The sequence below is a fragment of the Crassostrea angulata genome, chromosome 7, assembly GCF_025612915.1.
Source record: "Crassostrea angulata isolate pt1a10 chromosome 7, ASM2561291v2, whole genome shotgun sequence".
Lineage (NCBI taxonomy): Eukaryota > Metazoa > Mollusca > Bivalvia > Ostreida > Ostreidae > Magallana > Magallana angulata.
This window is the reverse complement of record NC_069117.1, coordinates 30,373,789-30,392,587: the sequence shown is the minus strand read 5'-3', so window position 1 is coordinate 30,392,587 and position 18,799 is coordinate 30,373,789. Positions and strand designations below refer to the sequence as shown.

At 32.0% G+C, this 18,799-nt stretch overlaps 1 protein-coding gene across 2 annotated transcripts; it reads right to left on the bottom strand.

Annotated features, from left to right (window-relative positions):
• Positions 1–490: 490 nt before the first annotated feature.
• Positions 491–14,494, bottom strand: LOC128156577 (MAM domain-containing glycosylphosphatidylinositol anchor protein 2-like). 2 transcript variants are annotated; one of them, XM_052818751.1, is made up of 16 exons: positions 14,360–14,494; positions 13,497–13,707; positions 12,728–12,844; positions 12,220–12,498; positions 11,774–12,091; positions 11,451–11,620; positions 8,475–8,619; positions 7,874–7,999; positions 7,337–7,450; positions 6,343–6,621; positions 5,287–5,571; positions 4,589–4,750; positions 3,958–4,134; positions 3,355–3,672; positions 2,705–2,905; positions 491–2,135 (listed from the first exon to the last, which is right to left on the bottom strand). In XM_052818751.1, the coding sequence occupies exons 3-16, from the start codon at positions 12,816–12,818 to the stop codon at positions 2,086–2,088; spliced, it is 2,715 nt and encodes a 904-aa protein (XP_052674711.1). In that variant the 5' UTR covers positions 12,819–12,844; positions 13,497–13,707; positions 14,360–14,494; the 3' UTR covers positions 491–2,085. The 2 variants fall into 2 exon arrangements, with proteins under 2 accessions (XP_052674711.1, XP_052674712.1); XM_052818752.1 differs by lacking the exon at positions 13,497–13,707.
• Positions 14,495–18,799: the final 4,305 nt, after the last annotated feature.

Below are 18,799 nucleotides of genomic sequence, written 5' to 3'. Positions count from 1 at the left end.
CAGAATGATCATTGAGAAAATAACCAGAGCGCTGTTTGTGTAGGATTTTTTCTTACGACAGGTTCTACTCGCTATAATAATTATTATTGCCTCGATATACTTTTAAATATCTGGTAATCCGTACAAAAATGTTTTTATATTCTTTTTCAACGCGATAAGTTTACTGTCATTTCCATCGACAACCAACAACATTCTGAAATCTCTGAGATAAACTGTTCAGCAAAAGTCAAGGTTTTTGGTCACAAGAGGTCAAGGTTGCTACATCGTTCTTAACCACTTGACTGTTGGGTAGAAATAGTCATCCCAACGGCAAAACAAACGGATGTGTTTATTTCGTATAATCAATACATTACATGGGTGAAACACCTATAAACTTTTTTCAGTGTAGGGTAGAATTCGAGTTTGTTCAAATCATGATCCTAATAGAGTTTATTTCATCATAGAAATGAAAAAAAAACAACTTTCCGTAACTTAACAAACAAGATCAATATTAACAAAACGTAACTTTTATTGATAAAAACCACTGTATATATATGTGATAATATGGTATGAGGTATTATGTGTATATTCATAGATTCTCTTTGTTAATTGAAAATATGAGTATAGGTTAAGATATGAGCACAACCAAAATTGACATTAAATTAAAGAATATGGTAATCAATTTCAAATTCCTATAAAACAATTTCAGATCAATAACGATATGTCAATTATTAAAAAAGTAAATTTAGAAACTGTGTACAGGCAATTTACAATTCATGTTCAACTTGAGGTAGGTAAAATCACAAATCATTGTAAATTGATACAAAACTTGGGGTATTGAACAACAATCATACATTCTGAGAAAAAGTTCAACAAGTGCCCTAGAAAAGTTTATGTCCACTCAACTTTTTTTCTTATATAAAAAAAAAATGGAAAAAGAGAAACAAATGTATTGAAACAACATATTATGAGAATTCTGGTAAATGGGGCTTGCACCTTGAAACATTGAAAAACTACAATTTATAATATAACAAAATTCACGATTTAAAAGAAAACTATAATGAAGACACAACTGACTATTGTTAATGAAAATATCTGCACAGTGTATGACAATAAATCAACCTATTACTGTAAAGCACCAGGAAATATAGAACATGTTCTTCAAAATTCAAAACAAATTTGCTCAAGTGACAGATTGACTTAAAATAAATTGACCATGAAAAAGTGGTGAGCAATTACATGTACCTCTAAAAAATGTTGACATGTTATACAATGTGAGTTTCTGTTACAACTTTTTCTATAAAATTACAACCATACTTGAATGTCTCTAAAACCTCTTTAAAAAATAATAAAATAACAATTTAACCTCTTAGTATTTAAAAGATCCACAATAATTATAGACACCTGATTTGTATTCCATATGTGTACTGGGTGGAAATAGAAAACATATTTCAAAACATGCCACAATTTATGACTAAAATTGTGCAAAAAGGCAAATAAAGCATAAATTAATATTTTTTTCTTTTCTTGTATATATTCAATTTTTCAAAAAAGTTCAAAATTCAACTTAGAAAAAGATGTAGTTAAAGTAAAAAATAAAAAAATTTAAATAAACACACTACATATGTACTTCAGATAAAGTGTATAAAGGGATCATAAGTAAACTTCATTCAACTCTATACTACATCAATACATGTGTTGCATATTATATCAACATTTATACACCTACTGAAAAAAACCTTACAAGTAAACAGGGGACTTTAAGGGGACTTTTAAAATTAACGCTTAGTGGAATAAGACTATGAAATTATGCAGTCTCCTACGATGGATATTGAAAACTAAAAAATCTATTGAAAAAAAACCTGCAACAAACAAACAGAAATTTATTTACAAAGATTGTTTCTGTTGAGCGCTAAAAATGCTCAAATTTTGCTGACATTTTAGATATTTTAGATGATTTTTTTTCTCATGGAAAGTACCAAATAATATGGTATCCCATATGAAGTAACAAAAGATTGTTTTAAAAACTCATATGATATGCATAAAACATGAACCTTGCATCACTTTTCTATGGATAATCATTATGCAGACAACTGTTAATCTCTGTCATGTCTTTCTGGTCATTCCTAGGTCAAACTGGTGAAGCTTTATATTTCCTGAAAATCAAAATATCATAAGACTAGTTTGGTCTAACGTTGCCAAATTTCAAGGCTTAATTTCTTTATTCCTTACAGGGTCCTATAGCAAGATCAATCCCAGATGGGGAAAAAAAAGTTTTCTCAGTGTAGTAGACTATTAAAGCCAATACCAAAATAAATCCCAATTTTGATAAATGTAAGGATTTAACTCAAAATTTCATCTCAATTTCAGTTCCATTTTCACTAAAAACATGATAATTTCTAAAAATGTAATAATTCTAAAGCATAAAAAAGACAACATCATATTTTTTTCTGATTTCACAATATAAAATTTTAAAGGTTATAAAGCCTCAAAGGCATATTCAAACAGGGACAACTTGCTTAAAACTGATGCATAGTACTTTTAAAAAAAAAATTTCATTACAGTAAGATAAACACAACCACTTTTCTAAAGATAAAGACGAAATACTCAATGGATCCGATGTAAATATCAAAAGATGATTCAAATGAAAATGAGCTTCTTACCAATGACTGTGTTAATACATAATATGTAGTATGATAATTGATTGAAAAATGATTTTTTATACCTTTTTGATTTTTGCGATGCCTCATAAAAACTATGGCTCCACCTACAATAATGGCTATCAACAGGAGGGACCCTATGACTGACCCCACAATGACCCCTGTCTGACCCGACCCCTGGGAGGGGGCCATGTTGCCAGCACTCAAAGTTGTAGACTGGACTGAGGTAGTGGTATGAGGTACTGAGAAAGTGGAATGCACATTACCTAGCCAATAGGAAAACTGAATGTGTTAGTAAATAAAGCAGAAAAACGATTGATGTTATACATGTGTACATATAAATATAAATGATTGTCATACAGAAACTAATTAAGGAGGAAAATATTTTTTAACTTTGCATTTTTTTATGCAAATCTAGAATTCCATGGGTCTAACAATGAGAGAACAGATGCAAAAGCTATTATACTGTAAGATATAGAATACAGGTATATACATATTAGTTATAAGGAAATTTTCATTCCATTGATAATAAATCACTTTCTAGATTTTCAATCCAGGTACTTGATCAATACATGTGCATGTACTTAAGTATCAGTGGGTAGGTTTTGATTAGTTTGACATAACATCTGCACAGGTATATAAAACAACAATTTATCATAAATAGCAAGTCAAAAAAAAAAGGAAAACAAATTTAAAGATAATCCCTATTCTGTACCTGAGCAGTTTGGATGCTGAACTACTTCAATGTAGGCCCTCCCAACTGGACCTCCTCCATAGTTCTCTGCCTCAACAATCCAGGCTCCAAACATATACTTATATACAAAGGGAATGTGGTAATTTGTGTGGTGTATAATACTACCAAATCCGCGTTCATCTGTGTAATACAGAGGTATACCACTTGTATCAGGAGACAGGTACCACCCCATCCAAGGTCCCGGATTAGACAGAAATGAGGCTGTCATGTTTAGCTCCTCCCCTTCACAGGTACTGTACGTCTGATTGGTCAGACTGCTGTTCAATGGACGAGGACTGCCTAGAAATGTTTGAAAAAATACATGTAATAAAATTGAATTCTGGTTTCATTACAAAATATGATTAGCTGAAACAAGTGAATTAAAGATATGTTTTTTCATGCATCACTACACATTGTGAAATGCTGTTGCATTTGTTCATTTCAGTGCTATTCCAAAAGGGGAACAACTGAAATTTTGAATGCAATCAAATTGAATTATTCCCCTTTTTCGATTATCATTGTTTAAATAAAAACTGAAAATTATTACCTTTAGTCATAACTTTAGAATTATTGTTTTGTACTCACATCCCACATAAATGCTATTTAATACAGATTGCACTGTCGAATTTCCTTTTTCATTTTCAGCATACACAGAGAATTTGTTTCCTGTATCAGTACAGGAGGCGGAGCTAAGAGTCAGCGTCTCTGTGACTTCACAGTCATATGAACACTCTACTGATTGGTTGACACTGTATCGAGAGTCTGGAAATAAAAGAAAGTTATCATTATGCATGCATATACAGAATGATTATGTCCTTGCATGGACTGATTTGATGAAAGTTCATTTAAGGTTTAGGAAAAGATCATATAAATTGATATTAGATGATTAATCATATAATTATTTTAAACTATTGTCTGTATTAAATGTAGGATCATTCATATATTTATTCAAAAAGTTCAAATTGAATGTCTTAATTCATTCATAAAAGATAATATGAATTTATATTAAATGATTTATCATAAAACTTTTTTTTAACTAGTATAAATATATTGTCTGTAAACGTATGATCACTGATATATTCATTTTAAATGTTTAAATTGAATGTCTTCATACATGTACAATATAGAACACCAACATCTTTTGCAAAATAGATATGCTTTAAATCATATGTATGTTTGAAGAGACTTCTGTATTTAATACATGTAATATATTTACCAAGTGGCAAAAATTGGTTGGTAAATTGGTCATTCCTGATGCCCCAGGTCAGTTTCGCAGCAGGATAGGCCCTGACCTTAGCTGTTGTTGTGATTGGGGTACCCTCACTGTACAGGTTTATGTTGAAGTCGTTAACAGCAACAGATTCTATCTTTGGTTTGTCTGAAAATCATAAAGTTAGAAATGTTAAGTTCTTTATTACAAATGCTGAATGCTTTTGATTCCGATAATAATCATAATATAGTTTATGGGGGGAGGGGGGCTGCAAGTCTAAATGCTAATGGTTCTTAAGCTTTGGCTTGCAGACGAATTCATTTATTTGAGATAAAAATCTATAATTTCACTTTCATCACAGTTTTTCTAGGACACAAAGGTGTTTTGATTAATAATGAAGCTATACTACACAGTGGCCAAGATTCTCTGCAACCAAAGATAGAACTAGGCTAAAATATTAATCCCTGCTTTTTAACAGCATCACTGTCAGTTCTGTGTTCATTCATTGCTTTAAGCAATTTGTTATTTAAATTAAGTTTTTTGAAAGATTATGTGTGATTAAAAAACAAAATTGTTGTACCTGTTTTAATGTACTTTGCAACTATAAGTGACATATACCACAATAGACACATACAATCACATCCAACTATAATTGACACCCTAAATATCTGATGTTTGTTCCAATTTAACCAGTCCATACTTACATTTCACCCGAAGTTCAAAGGTCACATTTCTCCTAATTCTATTTTGATCACCATTATAAATTGCTTCACACATGTAAATTCCGACCAGAGCAGAGGAAGCATTGCCGAGGTCAAGTACAGCATTAATTGAGCGGTGTCTCATGGTGTTCCTGTAGTATTGATTCCATTTGAAATCACACTCGGGCACACATTCTGCTAAACAGGTGATCTGGGGCACAGGATCCCCCTCATTGAATTCTATCATTGATATGTTGGGTGAAAGGCTCAATGTCTCTCCTAGTCCATCTAAATGATAAAAATTTTAACTTCATAAAATTATTATTATCAGGGGGGAAGACTTCCATATCAATTGTGCAGGTGTTGAATTTTGATATTCTGAAATACTGGGAATATTGAAGCATTTAGTTCCAACTACTGTTTCTTAATGTACTTTAGCCTCAGAGTCTGTATCTCATAGCTATTTGAGAGTCCAATAATGCTTCTGCGGCCATCTTGTATATCTGAGGTCAAGAAATGTAAATATTTCCTGAACTGGCTTGTTTTTGCATGAAACTGACCAAAACTGTTGCCAAAAGATAAAACAGCAATAAATATTAGGTTCTACCCGCTGTTTTGCAGGCAAAATATGCATACAAGAACTGAACAATGCATTTTTAATCACTTAGAACAGCTACAGACTTTTCATAGTAAGGTACCCTATTTTCATCAGTCGGCATGGAGTCTATTTTTGGAACAAGAAAAATCCAGTTTACACTTAGAACTCTTGTGTCTATGGAGACACATTCACGTGAGATTTTTATATTTATAGAAAAAAAAAATGTCAATTTAAAACAATTAATCTATTACACGTGACACACATTTATTTTATATACCAGTTATAAGAGGGTTTTTTTTTTCTTTTCTTCAAGTATAAATTTTAAAGTTAATTCTTTTTAAAAGAAGGGTAGTGGTCCAAATTTGTTTTAAATAAAAACATTCTTATCCTCTAATGTAAAAAATGGCCACACATCCCCCTTAAGTACAATATCTAGCTCTATATAAGTGAAATTCCCTTACATTTGACTTCTACAATGATAGAAGCATTCCCTGTGACTTCCTCGGTGGCATTGTTTTCTCGCTGTCTGACACTGGTGGCCTCAAAGATGTACACCCCAGCCTGCTCCCTGGTGGCATTTTCCAGCAAAAGATTCTTGTCTGTAGATACCACTGCATCACTTCCTTCTCTCTTCCATGTAAACTTTACAGGCTCTGGATTTCCTCTTATATAAGGTTGAATTGTCAGACTGGTTCCTTCATTTACTGTTCTTATCCATGAAAGATTTATATCTGGTCCATCTGTTATTATTTATAATAATAACCAGTAAATAATGGTAAAAAGTAAAATGGCTTAAAATTAAATGTCATGTTGAATACTTTGAAAATACATGACTGTATCATCATTACACATTGTATTTCTGATGCAAAAATTTCTCTGTAATGGATATATGCCATAGAGTTCTTGTGAAAAAAAATACATGAAAGTTTCGATGCGATACTGTGATAGGGCCGAAAACAATCTGATATTTTTCCATACAGAAGTGTTTGAGGCATTTATCATACCAGTACTTAAAACACTCCTATCGAAATTCATTGTTGATTTACCTGAGACAGTCTGATTTTGAAGGATATCAGCACTGTAACCACTAGTAATGATCTGATATTAAGAAGCACAGTAATATTAGACGGTCGCAGGTAAAATTTTAGACTGCCGGAACAAAGGAATGACATCACAGCAGTGTTTTTGTAATTGCATATACACCTAAGCTTCAGAACTCCCATAAACCTTCTTAAAAATTAACTGCTGAACTGTTCTTTTACAGGGCAAATTGATATAGTTTGACAAGGTTTTGGTTGGTAGATATAATTAAATACTGTAGATTAAGCAATTGACATGACATCGTATTTCACCAAACAACGTCAATATGCCCTGCAAAAGGGCAGTACAGAGGCTGCAGTGAAGGATCTTTTTTAATTCCATGCAAACTTTATTGCATATAATGTGAACACCTACACTGCACAGTAAGACGGACATCTTTATAGGACTTGCGTACCAAGTTCTCAGCAAAGCAATTGTAGTAATTTCCGTCTTGATTTCTTTGAACATTAGCTATTACTAATTCATCACCTATGAAAGACACACAAAAACATAAGGTATTATAAAGGAGCTTTCCCCATCAATTGACAATTAAGGATCAAATTACAATGGTTTTTACTCTGAAAATTTCATGTTTTTGAGCTAAAAATAAAATTAGTCGCTGATAGAGATGGTAATGTTCAAATGTGTACTGGTGTCATATGATATTTCTAAACTGTGAAATATTGAACCCAATTTCAATATATTATGCAATATTCGGAACCTGGTACAATATTTTGCTGTGAAAAACTGAACACCCCATGAAATGTTGAACCAGGGGTTTAAAATATTATTGCTGCAAAATATTGACCCCCACCCCCTCTGATCTTTTTATTCCCAATAAAGAGGCGGTTCACGATTTTACGGCTTTTCTCTTCTTGCATGACAATTATAGATTTTAAAATCTTATTTTACTTCCATCAGAAATTGGTCCCCATGATGCATTTGTCATAGGACTGGCTGCAATCACTTCACAGGTCAGATTCAAAGTGTCTCCTTCATCTATGATGGAGTTTCCCAAGATAACTAGCTCTGGAGCAACTGAAAAAAACAAAATTATGTACATTTCCATTTAGTCACTTTACTCTGGATAAATGTTTTTTGAAGTGAATACAGTGACTGAATGAGGATTGTTTGTTGTAAAATTTTTGTTTTTTCATGGCTAAATTGATTTAAAGGTATCTAAAGGTAGATAAAAATTAATATATGGTTTTTATATTTCCTAACAGACTTCTAATGTAAATGATGATACAAACATGCAGTACATTCATTTCTTTTTGCGTTGATCTATTTTACACTTTCTTTAATTATGTTATTTTTTTCTATTTTGCAAAAAAGTGCAAAAGTTCACAACCATTTAACTCTCTATTGATGCATTAACCCTACCAATTTACAATCTACTCTGATCTATACCCTGGGCCATTGTTCAAATGAAATATGAAATTTAAAACTCAGCCTTAGGGTGTGATTTTGATTCTGTACATTCATAAAGGTCAATATCAGCAAAGTTGCTTACAGTGTATAACTCCAAACTGCCTGGTTTTGATGACAGTTTTGTTTTGGTGTCCTGTGGCTACACAGCTGATATTGGATCCAGAGAAGTACCTACTGTATTTGAAATCCCACTCCTGGCGAGTTTCATAGTACCCATATGCACTATTCTGAATATTGACAAAAACACATTTATAAATATTTGTTGAGTCAATTTGTTGCAATGATAAAAAAAAATCAACACCCAATATTTTGTCATATTTGCTCTCTGTAAGTGTACAGAACACAACAATGATTTTCAATACTGGTTCATATTGGGAATAAAGAAGAACTGCTCATATTTCTTAACAGCTATCAAAACAAGAGGCCAATAAGCCTTAACAGTCACCTGAGTATCATAGCCCATACAAAAACTTATTGAAGAGTCTCATATAGGCATTTAATTAAGTTTCATTCTGGAGTAGAAAAATTATAATATTTAATGATGACCACTTCCCTGCCTGAAATCTTTCAAAAAGGACTATGAAACCTATAATTTTAGCGAAAAAAACAAGATCATAATAGAGTGCATTACCTAGCTAGCTGATATTGAGAAAATGTAAGACTCTGATAGAAAATAATTTTTCCATGTCTGTTAACTTTCAAGATAGGATTTATGTGTATATGTATTCATAAACTAAATCAAGGTGGCTAGTATACCGGTACATATTATAATTTAAAACAACCTCCCATCCCCCATCCCCAGGGGCAGACCGAAGCTCTCCATGTGCATGCCATATGAGCAACAACAACAAAAAAACAGCTTAAAAGCCATTATAATTAATTACTTACTTCTGTTCCAGCTTTTGAATATTCAACCTTCATTGAGAATTAATCACCATCTGCCATTTATACCAAAATCATTTTACATGTACTGCTTATCAGTGCTTTTGGTTAGCCATGCAATTACCATGCAGGTATTACTTTACTATTAACAAGTCTATTTGTTTGTTTAGAAAGTTCAAAAACTGGTTTTATTTCAAATGATAAAAAAACTTGCATAACTCTTTTGATCATACAACTTCTTAATTACATTATATTCAATCATTTCAATGATTAATTACTAAATATGAACAAGCAAAGGAAGATAATTCCATTATGAAGAAGAAAGGAAAGATAACTCCATTTACACCCCCACCCCTAAACTCTCTCTTAATCATAAATGCTTTCACAATATCTTAACTTTGACAGACAGCTTCATTCGTTCCCTCATCTAAATATTTGAATTTACTCATTTAATTCTTTCATTCAAATTCCTCAGTAGAATAAAATGATAAGACAAATATATATATTTACATTCTACTGTGTTTTTCCATTAAATTCAGTGATGGTTAAATGCCTCTAAATGCAACACCTATTCACTGCGTATGAATTTACGAGTAATTTACATAAGTAGTTCTCAAACAGTGATTTCTATGTTATCGGTTAAAAAATGTATTTTATGAATGTTGTCAAAACACCATGTTTTATAATTATTCGACAAAAAAGTTGACTTTATTGTAAAAAGCAACATTTCAAGAGTTATGTATCATGGATTATATTTCCATGCTCGTTGATCTCCTCTCAACAGTCTATGTGAAAACCAGTTTAAACCGGTTTTACAAAACAGCTGTTCTTGCTGTTACTTATTCACTCCCTCCGTGATCTGCACTTAATATCGATTTATTTACGTAAACAATTGATTTCTTCAGTAAGGGAATGTAAATATAAGTATTAAATGATTTATTTTTGACGTCGTCGTGTCAATAACTGCCGTCAGGTGAACAGACAAATTATCATAACGCGCTAACGCGCGTTATTCAATTTGTCTGCTCACCTGACGGCAGTTATTGACACGACGACGTCAAAAATAAATCATTTAATGCTATAAACCCCCCCCCCCCCTCCTCCAGCCATAACCCTTGCCTAATATGTAGGTGGCATGAAATATTATTAAAGACGATAGCAAAATAGGGTGGGTTTTTTTTGCATATTTGGCCCTGTCCATAGTGCCCCGGGGATGGTATAGCCATGAATTTCACACTTTAATAGTTTCTTCTCACCACAGAGATTCTTTACACCAAAAATGGCAACAATTAGCCTAATAGTTTTTATGTAGAAGTTAAAAATGTAAAATTGTTAACACACGACGACTGACAAAAACAGATAGCAATTAATAAAAAGAAAGGCACAAGCACGAAAGTCTTAGAGATTAAGATTTGACTATCGCTCGGTCACACCGATCATGGACTGAAATTTTTTAGTCGATTACTTGTAATAAAGGTGAATAGGATTTTTAAACAAATTTTATTTTTTCTCAATGAGGCATTTTTTTAATCTACAAATGTAGATAAAAGTTTTCTTTTTTCAACATGTTTGATCCGTATCAATTTACACTCTTTTCAATAAATGTCCCTGGTGTATTTTTGAAGCAGCTAATAATTGATCTCTTTTGATTTACTTATAGGTAGACATATACTTAATTGAGAATAATTTGTGTTTCTTCAAATCAGTAATTTAATGGAATAGATGTTTGTATAATCAAAAATTTAATCATATCAAAAATTCTTTCAAGGCGTTTGTTTTTATAATCATAATTCTTTGATTGTTGATTAGGCACGGACAATGACTGAGTATCATGGAACATTTGATTTTCCTAAGATGATATGGAGCACAATTATATTTAAGCATCATTAGAAAAAAAAAGGAAAAGCCAGGGCAATTTCTAACGTTCGATATTCAATTTATTTTAAATCAAATACATTTACAAATGTAGTATATGTTTTATAAGTTTTTAAATAATCTTTAGTTTAAAATAAGATGTTTGTGGCAGTAGCATTATTTGATTTATAAAAGACTCGCAGTTTCAAATAAATCATTGAGTACTCAACTATCGCTAAACTAAAGCCTCTGATTAATCAACTCAGCCAACCGAGTAAAATTGACATCCCTAGTTTGAAGGCTTCAGTGCATTAAGTCCTACCCTCTTTATAACAGACACAGGTGTGTCGGGACTGAATACGGTGGAGCCGTTGTACCAGGTGAGGGTCACTGCTGGGTTACTTAAGGTTGAATAACATGTTAATCCTCCAGGATATCCCTCATACCAATCTGAGGATCCGGTCAAATATACACTGTCCTGGTACGGTCCATCTGAAAAAACCCAGAGACCTTATCTATCTGATCTGATCACTATTTCCCTTTTTACCGGTAAATAAATTACCAGTAGCCACATAGTCTAGATAGAGTAAATATAAAATTCTTATTTGTTAGATAAATTAATTCATTATTAATTTGTATACTTACAAAACACAGACACATTGTCTCTACTAAATAGAACTGAACCATTTAAGGAGACAGGGCAAATTATCCACACTTCATTCAAATCGCTGGTCACTGAGAATGGAGCGGCCTGAAGAACTGTCGTGAATGTCTCTGATGCATTGTCATATACTGTGTTTATTGTCTGGGATGTCTGGTTCATAAGACTGGTACATGCAGAAGAAATACATACAAACATCACACTACTGGGCTCATACAGAGAGCCTGATACTGTACAGGAGATGTTTGCTGTATCACCTTCTGTAAGGTTCTTGACTCCGTTGAGGGTAATTTTCACATCAACTGTAAGAATATTCAACAAATCAAATCAAAAACTTCAGTAGAAAGTTATGTTTTTAAAAATGAATATTTTTTTTTCAAATCAAAATTTTGGAAGAAAAATTTTTTTTGCACAAAATTGCTATACTGACCTTGAACTCTGACCTTGGCTTCAATTTTCAAACTTTCACCTGTAGCATTGGTAGCTCTACATGTAACTATCTGGTTGTCATCATCCCTCACTGCTATTTTAGTGAAACTAACTGTGTAAGAACCATTAATCATTTTTGTGTCACTGTAAATGACAGATGCATATTCCAAGGTCAATGATTCAAGGTCACTTCTGCAAGTCAAGGTCAAATTTTCCCCTTTTTGCACATTGATTGTATTTGTATCATTAGTGGCTCCAACAACTTCCACGACTGACTGGGCTGTAAAATATATAGATATATATCATATCACACAATTCACTCAAAAAAATTGTCTAAAAGAGATTACATTGAATACATATTTGGAGAAACAAAAATATAATATTTAGTTTCTTTTGCCTGCATGTGTATAATATATCAAAATCATTTAGATAAATTAAAAGCTAATCTAAAACAATACTTTTCATGCACCCTAGCAAACAGCTTAATTACCCTCAGTTTGTGAACTTACATAATGTTGATTTCACTAACAGAACCAAAACAGCTGTGAGGTACAGGATCATTATGTCTCTGAATCTATAACTACAGTTCTGAATATTCATGACATCAGTATCTGCATGCACCAGTCCTGAAATATGAAATTTGCATGATTGGAGTACGGTAATGGATTATTTAGATACAAAACTCATATGTATCTGACTAGAATATTTTGAGCATGGATCCATCAGCATTAAAAGCACCATATGTACATGATGGCAAAACTACTTGGGTTAAAAGACTATCAAAATACAGATCTCTGCTTACCATGGTTCTGTTTACGATAATAGCTGCATGCTGACTATACAGAAATATTTACTGGTACATGTACCTTAATTACCTAACATTTTTTTCATGTTAAACTAGGTACATGTATATGGTAGAATTAAACATGCATTCTTTTTTAAAAAGAAGTTGTCATAAAAACATACAATATTTTTAATAAAGAATGCATATAATTTAAAAGAAACTTATACAAACTTTGAATACATGTTCTTTCCAATAGACCAAATGTCCCTTTGGAACTTTAAAAATTTCTTCATCATTGGCAATGCATTCAGTGACCTGTAACACTTCACAGGTGAATTATAAAGTGTGTCTGTGTCTGGTGATTTCAATGCCCCAGATAACGGACCAATCACTTTATTCATCCATGTTATACCACGTACCATATTATACTCAATTATAATCAGAAGATAAGCTAGCTAGCATCTATACCTTATAGTACCTTTAATTAAACTTACTAGTGTGAAAATCAACATCGATCAAAGCCCTCAGGTGCTTTCGTCTCTCGATCTAGATATTTTAGTATTACTGCATGTTCATGACCTTTTAACATGTAGAATGACCAATGCCCCATCTGATTGCTGGCTCAGTTGGTGACAAATCCTTTCAAGGGGAAAAATGCCTTCAAGGTGTTTTGAGCATTACAATGCCATTAAAGCATTCCATATCCTGTAATTAAAGTAAAATGTGTGTACATGTAGACACATACTGTATATCTACCAGGTAATCTATAAAAATGAATTTTAATTATTTAATGTATCATTGAAATGACGTAATATTCAGCGCACTGCCGAGGAATCGTCACGTACTATAGGCAAGAATTGGTCATAGGCCAGTAGAGAAAATTAAAGCAATTTAGGATATATTAATTTTTTTTTTTTTACTGAAAACAGTAACCAACTTACATGTAAATAAACTGGGTGGGAAGGATATCAAGAGGAGATGTTTAATTTTTATTTTTTATCTAAATCTCAGTTATTGCTGCATAAAATATAAGGCCCTATAGATCAGAGATTGCATTTAGGCCCTATTTGAACTTTTACAACACATGCAGCTTAAGGGACGCATGAGAGATATATTTTCAGTTTTTGTATTCACAAAAATTATGTTTAAGTTTCAGCTGTAGTATACACATCAATACACTTGTTTGTATTAGCTCTTATTTTGGGAATGTTTATATCACAGGGTACGAACAGTAGAACTGCTAAAATGGAAATGTTTGTATGTACAATGCATTGTACAATGTATATCTCATTACCTGATTACCTGTAGCATACAGAATTTATATAGATCGTTCAATACTCTGTTTTTCTCCTCTTACCTTGAAATTTCAGTTTTGTATCATTTGTATCGAATAGATAATATCCGTTCACAGCTGATCTTCTTCTTGTTTTGCAGTTTTACGATTTTTCACGAAATAAATCACATCAATGATCTTGATGATCGTGTTGAACTGTTGAACTGCAAGTCGTCTAAAAATAAATCGAGATCGGCCTTCCATAATTTTTAAATACCGGTATCAATCAGGGCGCGGATCAAAAAAAAAAAGGTTCTGTCTTTTTCACATAATGATAAAATGATTTACAGCCGATCATACATTCCTGAGATGTGATGAAAACAATTTAATGTCGAGACTCGTATCTTGATTACAAAGTATATATTGTAAAACTCTAAAGATTTATTTTTATTTGGTATTTAAAATACATAATTTTAAAGTTGCCAGAAATACAGAGGTACATGTACTGCATGCGCAGTAATGTCAGTTCAAAAACTCTTTAGATATGTTAATAGCTAAGTGACATCAAATCAGTTATATAACCGAATAAAGGTTTGTTTTCAAACGAAATATGTAAATTAAAAAAATATAAAAATTGCAGTACCACTGTTTTTCTCATCTTTTTTTTTTTTTGGGGGGGGGGGGTCGGTTTTGTCCTCAAGCACCTGCATGTGGTTTGATAGTTAGTGTACCTGACGCGACTGTTGTGGAAGATGTATGTACAACAACAGCATCACACATACATATATGCTCTTTTGAGAAAATTGAGTACTTCGTGTTCTAAATTGAAATATGTTTATCAATAAATTACATCATACATCCTTGTACCATAGCTTGGCGAGTTTTCTATTGTTAAAAGTGTGGGTTATATGTATATACCCCACACCTTTTTTTTAAGTCCGCACACTATCTCGAGTAAAAACAACATCAACAAAGTTGTTTTTAGCGCATCCATAATACTCCACAGTAAGAGGTTCCTTCAGATCAAATTGCCAAAAACTCAACACGGATAAATGACTCGACTAACTTAGTTCGTCGAATAAATCTCAAATTTAGCTCGAGACAAAACAACTCCCTCGTGTCATTAAGACCACGCCCACTGGGTATCTGCACATAAACAACAATATTATATGGGGTAACTACTACGTAATATGGGGGTGTCTCATGCCACCATAATTAAACAATGTTTTTAAGAATACCAAATAACAAGAAATTATTATTTAAGCACGTGTTTCATATTATAAGCAATTTTTTTTGCAATCGACATTTATTTAGTCTTTAGTAAAGTCTTAAAAACACCATTTTTAAATGTTATAAGTTTACTTTCGTTTCCATCGACAACCAACAACATTCTGAGATCTCTGAGATAAACTGTTCAGCATAAGTCAAGGTTTCGGGTCACAACAATTATAGGTCAAGGTCGCTACATCGTTCTTAACCTCATGATTGTTAGATAGAAATAGTCTTCCCAGCGGCAAGACAAACGAATGTGTTTATTTCGTATAGTCAATACATTATATTGGATGAAACACTGAACTTTGGTATATATATGGTAGAATTCAAGTTTGCTCAAATGATTACCCTAGCTATTAAACAGGGCTTCAAAACAAGTTCAATAATATAGCAACAAAATATAACGTTTTAATTAAAATTGATAAAAAATCACTGTAAATGATATATGTGATAATATGGTATGATGAATTATTTGTATATTCATAGAGTCTCTTTGTTACTTGGAAAGAAGAGTATAAATGTATATATAGGTTAAGGTATGAGTACAACCAAAATTGACATTAAATTAAAGAATATGGTAATCAATTTCATACAAACCAATCTCAGTTCAGTATAACGCCATGTCAAATGATAGAAAAGTAAATTTATATACTGTATACAGGCTAATAAAAAGTCATGTTCAACTTGAGGTAGGTGAAATCACAAATCATGGGATCGTCGGAACCCTCGGGTTTTCTGTGGGTTCCGACGATGAAATCATTGCAAATTGGTACAAAACTTGAGGTATTATAAACAACAATGATTCACTATAAAAGCTTATTTTTTCTTTAAACCATTTTTTCTTACATAAAACAAATGAAAAGGAGGAACAAATTTATAGAAACAAAATGTAAATGAGAATTCTGACAAAAGGGACTACCACTGTTGTATAGCAGTTTTCACTATATAGTAGCTTTTCCCCCATAGTAGGGTTTCTCCCTCATTTTTTGGGGTTCAGATTTTATAAAAAAAAGATTGATATATAGAAACCCAGTAAAGATTAAAGACAATGTTTCTACACTACCAGGTTCACATGTACAGGCTAAGTTTCGTTTTGCCGATTTATTTCTTTTTATAGACAACGCTGAAAATTGAACATGTGTTTAATGAAATTAGATACTTACATAGAACTTAATTAAGGTAATTTTATTGAAAAAGTACTTGGTTTTACAAGATATACACTTATATGCATAACTCTGTGTTCTGAATTTGTAAGTGAAAATGTTTTCAGAATTTTTTAGATAAAATTTAATGTTAGTTCGTCTATCAGTCCGTCTGTCTGTTTGTGCAAATGTTGTCCAGACTTAACCTCTGTATTAGAGAATTTATGGAAGAACTGAAGAATCGCTCATGAAGTAATAGTGTGTTCAGATCTTACCGAATTTTCAATATTTAAGCGTCCGTAATAACTATTATGGATGTAAAGTGAACGTATCATAGATGTAGCTGCGCCCAATAGAGCGTCCTTAATGACTATAGACTGAATGTGTTCGCTGCATAGATGTAGGTGCGCCCCAGTAGAGCGTCTTTAATGACTTTAGATGTAAAATGTATGCTGCCTACATGTAGCTGCGTCCCAATAGAACGTTCTTAATAACTATACATAAAAAAAGTATACAGTGCCTACAGCTGCATGCGTCCAATTAGAGCTTACGTGATATTTTTGGTTTATTTCCTTGATTTTGAAGATCTATTTTTTTGCAATTTTATATCAAAAGAACTACATCATTTTAAAAAAACACACTCACTCATATATTTTTTTTATTGAAGTGGTTGAAAATTACGTTTAATTCAGCCTTCTCATTTTGAATTTACGAACAAAAATTTAAAAAAGGTACGCGGGTAAATTCATTATTCTTCAAAATATCTATTCAATTTATAAGACTAATGATATAATTAATAATTAGATAAATAAATCAATAAATTCTTATTCATAAAAGTAGCAACCGAAATACAAACATAAATTACCGACAAAAGAGCACTTGATATGCAACATTTTTTACTTGCCAATTGATTAGAAGAACAATCTTATATTTAAAAAAAAAATAAGACAGCTCATCACAAAAAATGTGTTAATTTATTTAATTTTCAGTTACCTCTTTTTCATTGTTTGAAGAAATAATATGATAAACAAGTAATTCTTTATTGCAAAAATATGATTAAATAGTTAAATAGCATGATAAGATTTTTAGATAAGTGAATCGTATACATGTACATGCATCTTGTTTTAAATGGTATAATTTTCAAAATTGTATATTTCCAAATCACGTTGCAATATAAAAAAGCGGAAAAATTAGCACGCAGTGAATGCCGATAATATATACATAAGGTTAGTTTAGGCTCAATTTCACATTTTCCGAAGTAAACAGCAAAGATACCGACTTTGTTTGGTTGTGAAGCCATTTCATTTTTTTTTTAATTGTTTACATCATAAAACCTTGCGTTTCGTAAAATAACGTGCTTAAAAACATGAATATGTATATGCGTGACTTTAAAAAAATTGTTAATACTATCTTTGCACATGCCTTTAATACATAATTAAATATGATACCCCTTGCCCATGATTTAGAACCCCTCAATCAAAGTAAAACATTTCAGTTTCTCATCATATCATTGTACCCTGTCTAGATCTCTCGTTTGATATTTAGAAGTAGAAATATATGATTATATTTAAGATCGTCAATTCTAACGGTATTAGTTTAAAATTATTGGCCTTTTGGACAAGGGGTGTAATACATTTCCACTTCTTATTCCTCCCTCTACAAAATTAAATCAAGATTGGTCATGCAGTTAGTTTCCTGGGAAGAACTTAAACATAGATGATAATCGTGGCAAAATCAAAGTTCCAAGCCGGTGTAATGAAGAAAAATGACCCCCGTAGAATAATGACCGGGGTCATTTTTCGACGTAGAATAATGACCCCCCGGTCATTATTCTACGTAGAAATATGACCCTTTTGCCTGAAGAATAAGTGTCATTTTCATAAAAATGAGCACACTCCACATGAAGAAAAGTGACCCCTGTAGAATAATGTACGAAAGACGAATAGGGCCACATAAAAAAATATTTTTATCTCGTAATTACGAGAAAAGATCTCGTTATTACGAGTTAATTTTCTCGTAATTACGAGAAAAGATCTCGTTATTACGACTTAATTATCTCGTTATAACGAGAAAAGATCTCGTTATAACGAGTTAATTTTCTCTTAATTAC

What these genes read in the sequence shown, in the direction of transcription:
- LOC128156577 (XM_052818751.1), bottom strand. Translation starts at nt 12,818, where the DNA reads ATGAATATTCAGAACTGTAGTTATAGATTCAGAGACATAATGATCCTG. An exon ending in CTTTGAACTTCGGGTGAAAT is followed by an intron (nt 4,751 to 5,286) that starts GTAAGTATGGAC and finishes TATGATTTTCAG; the next exon opens with ACAAACCAAAGATAGAATCT. An exon ending in TCAGCATCCAAACTGCTCAG is followed by an intron (nt 2,906 to 3,354) that starts GTACAGAATAGG and finishes CCTATTGGCTAG; the next exon opens with GTAATGTGCATTCCACTTTC.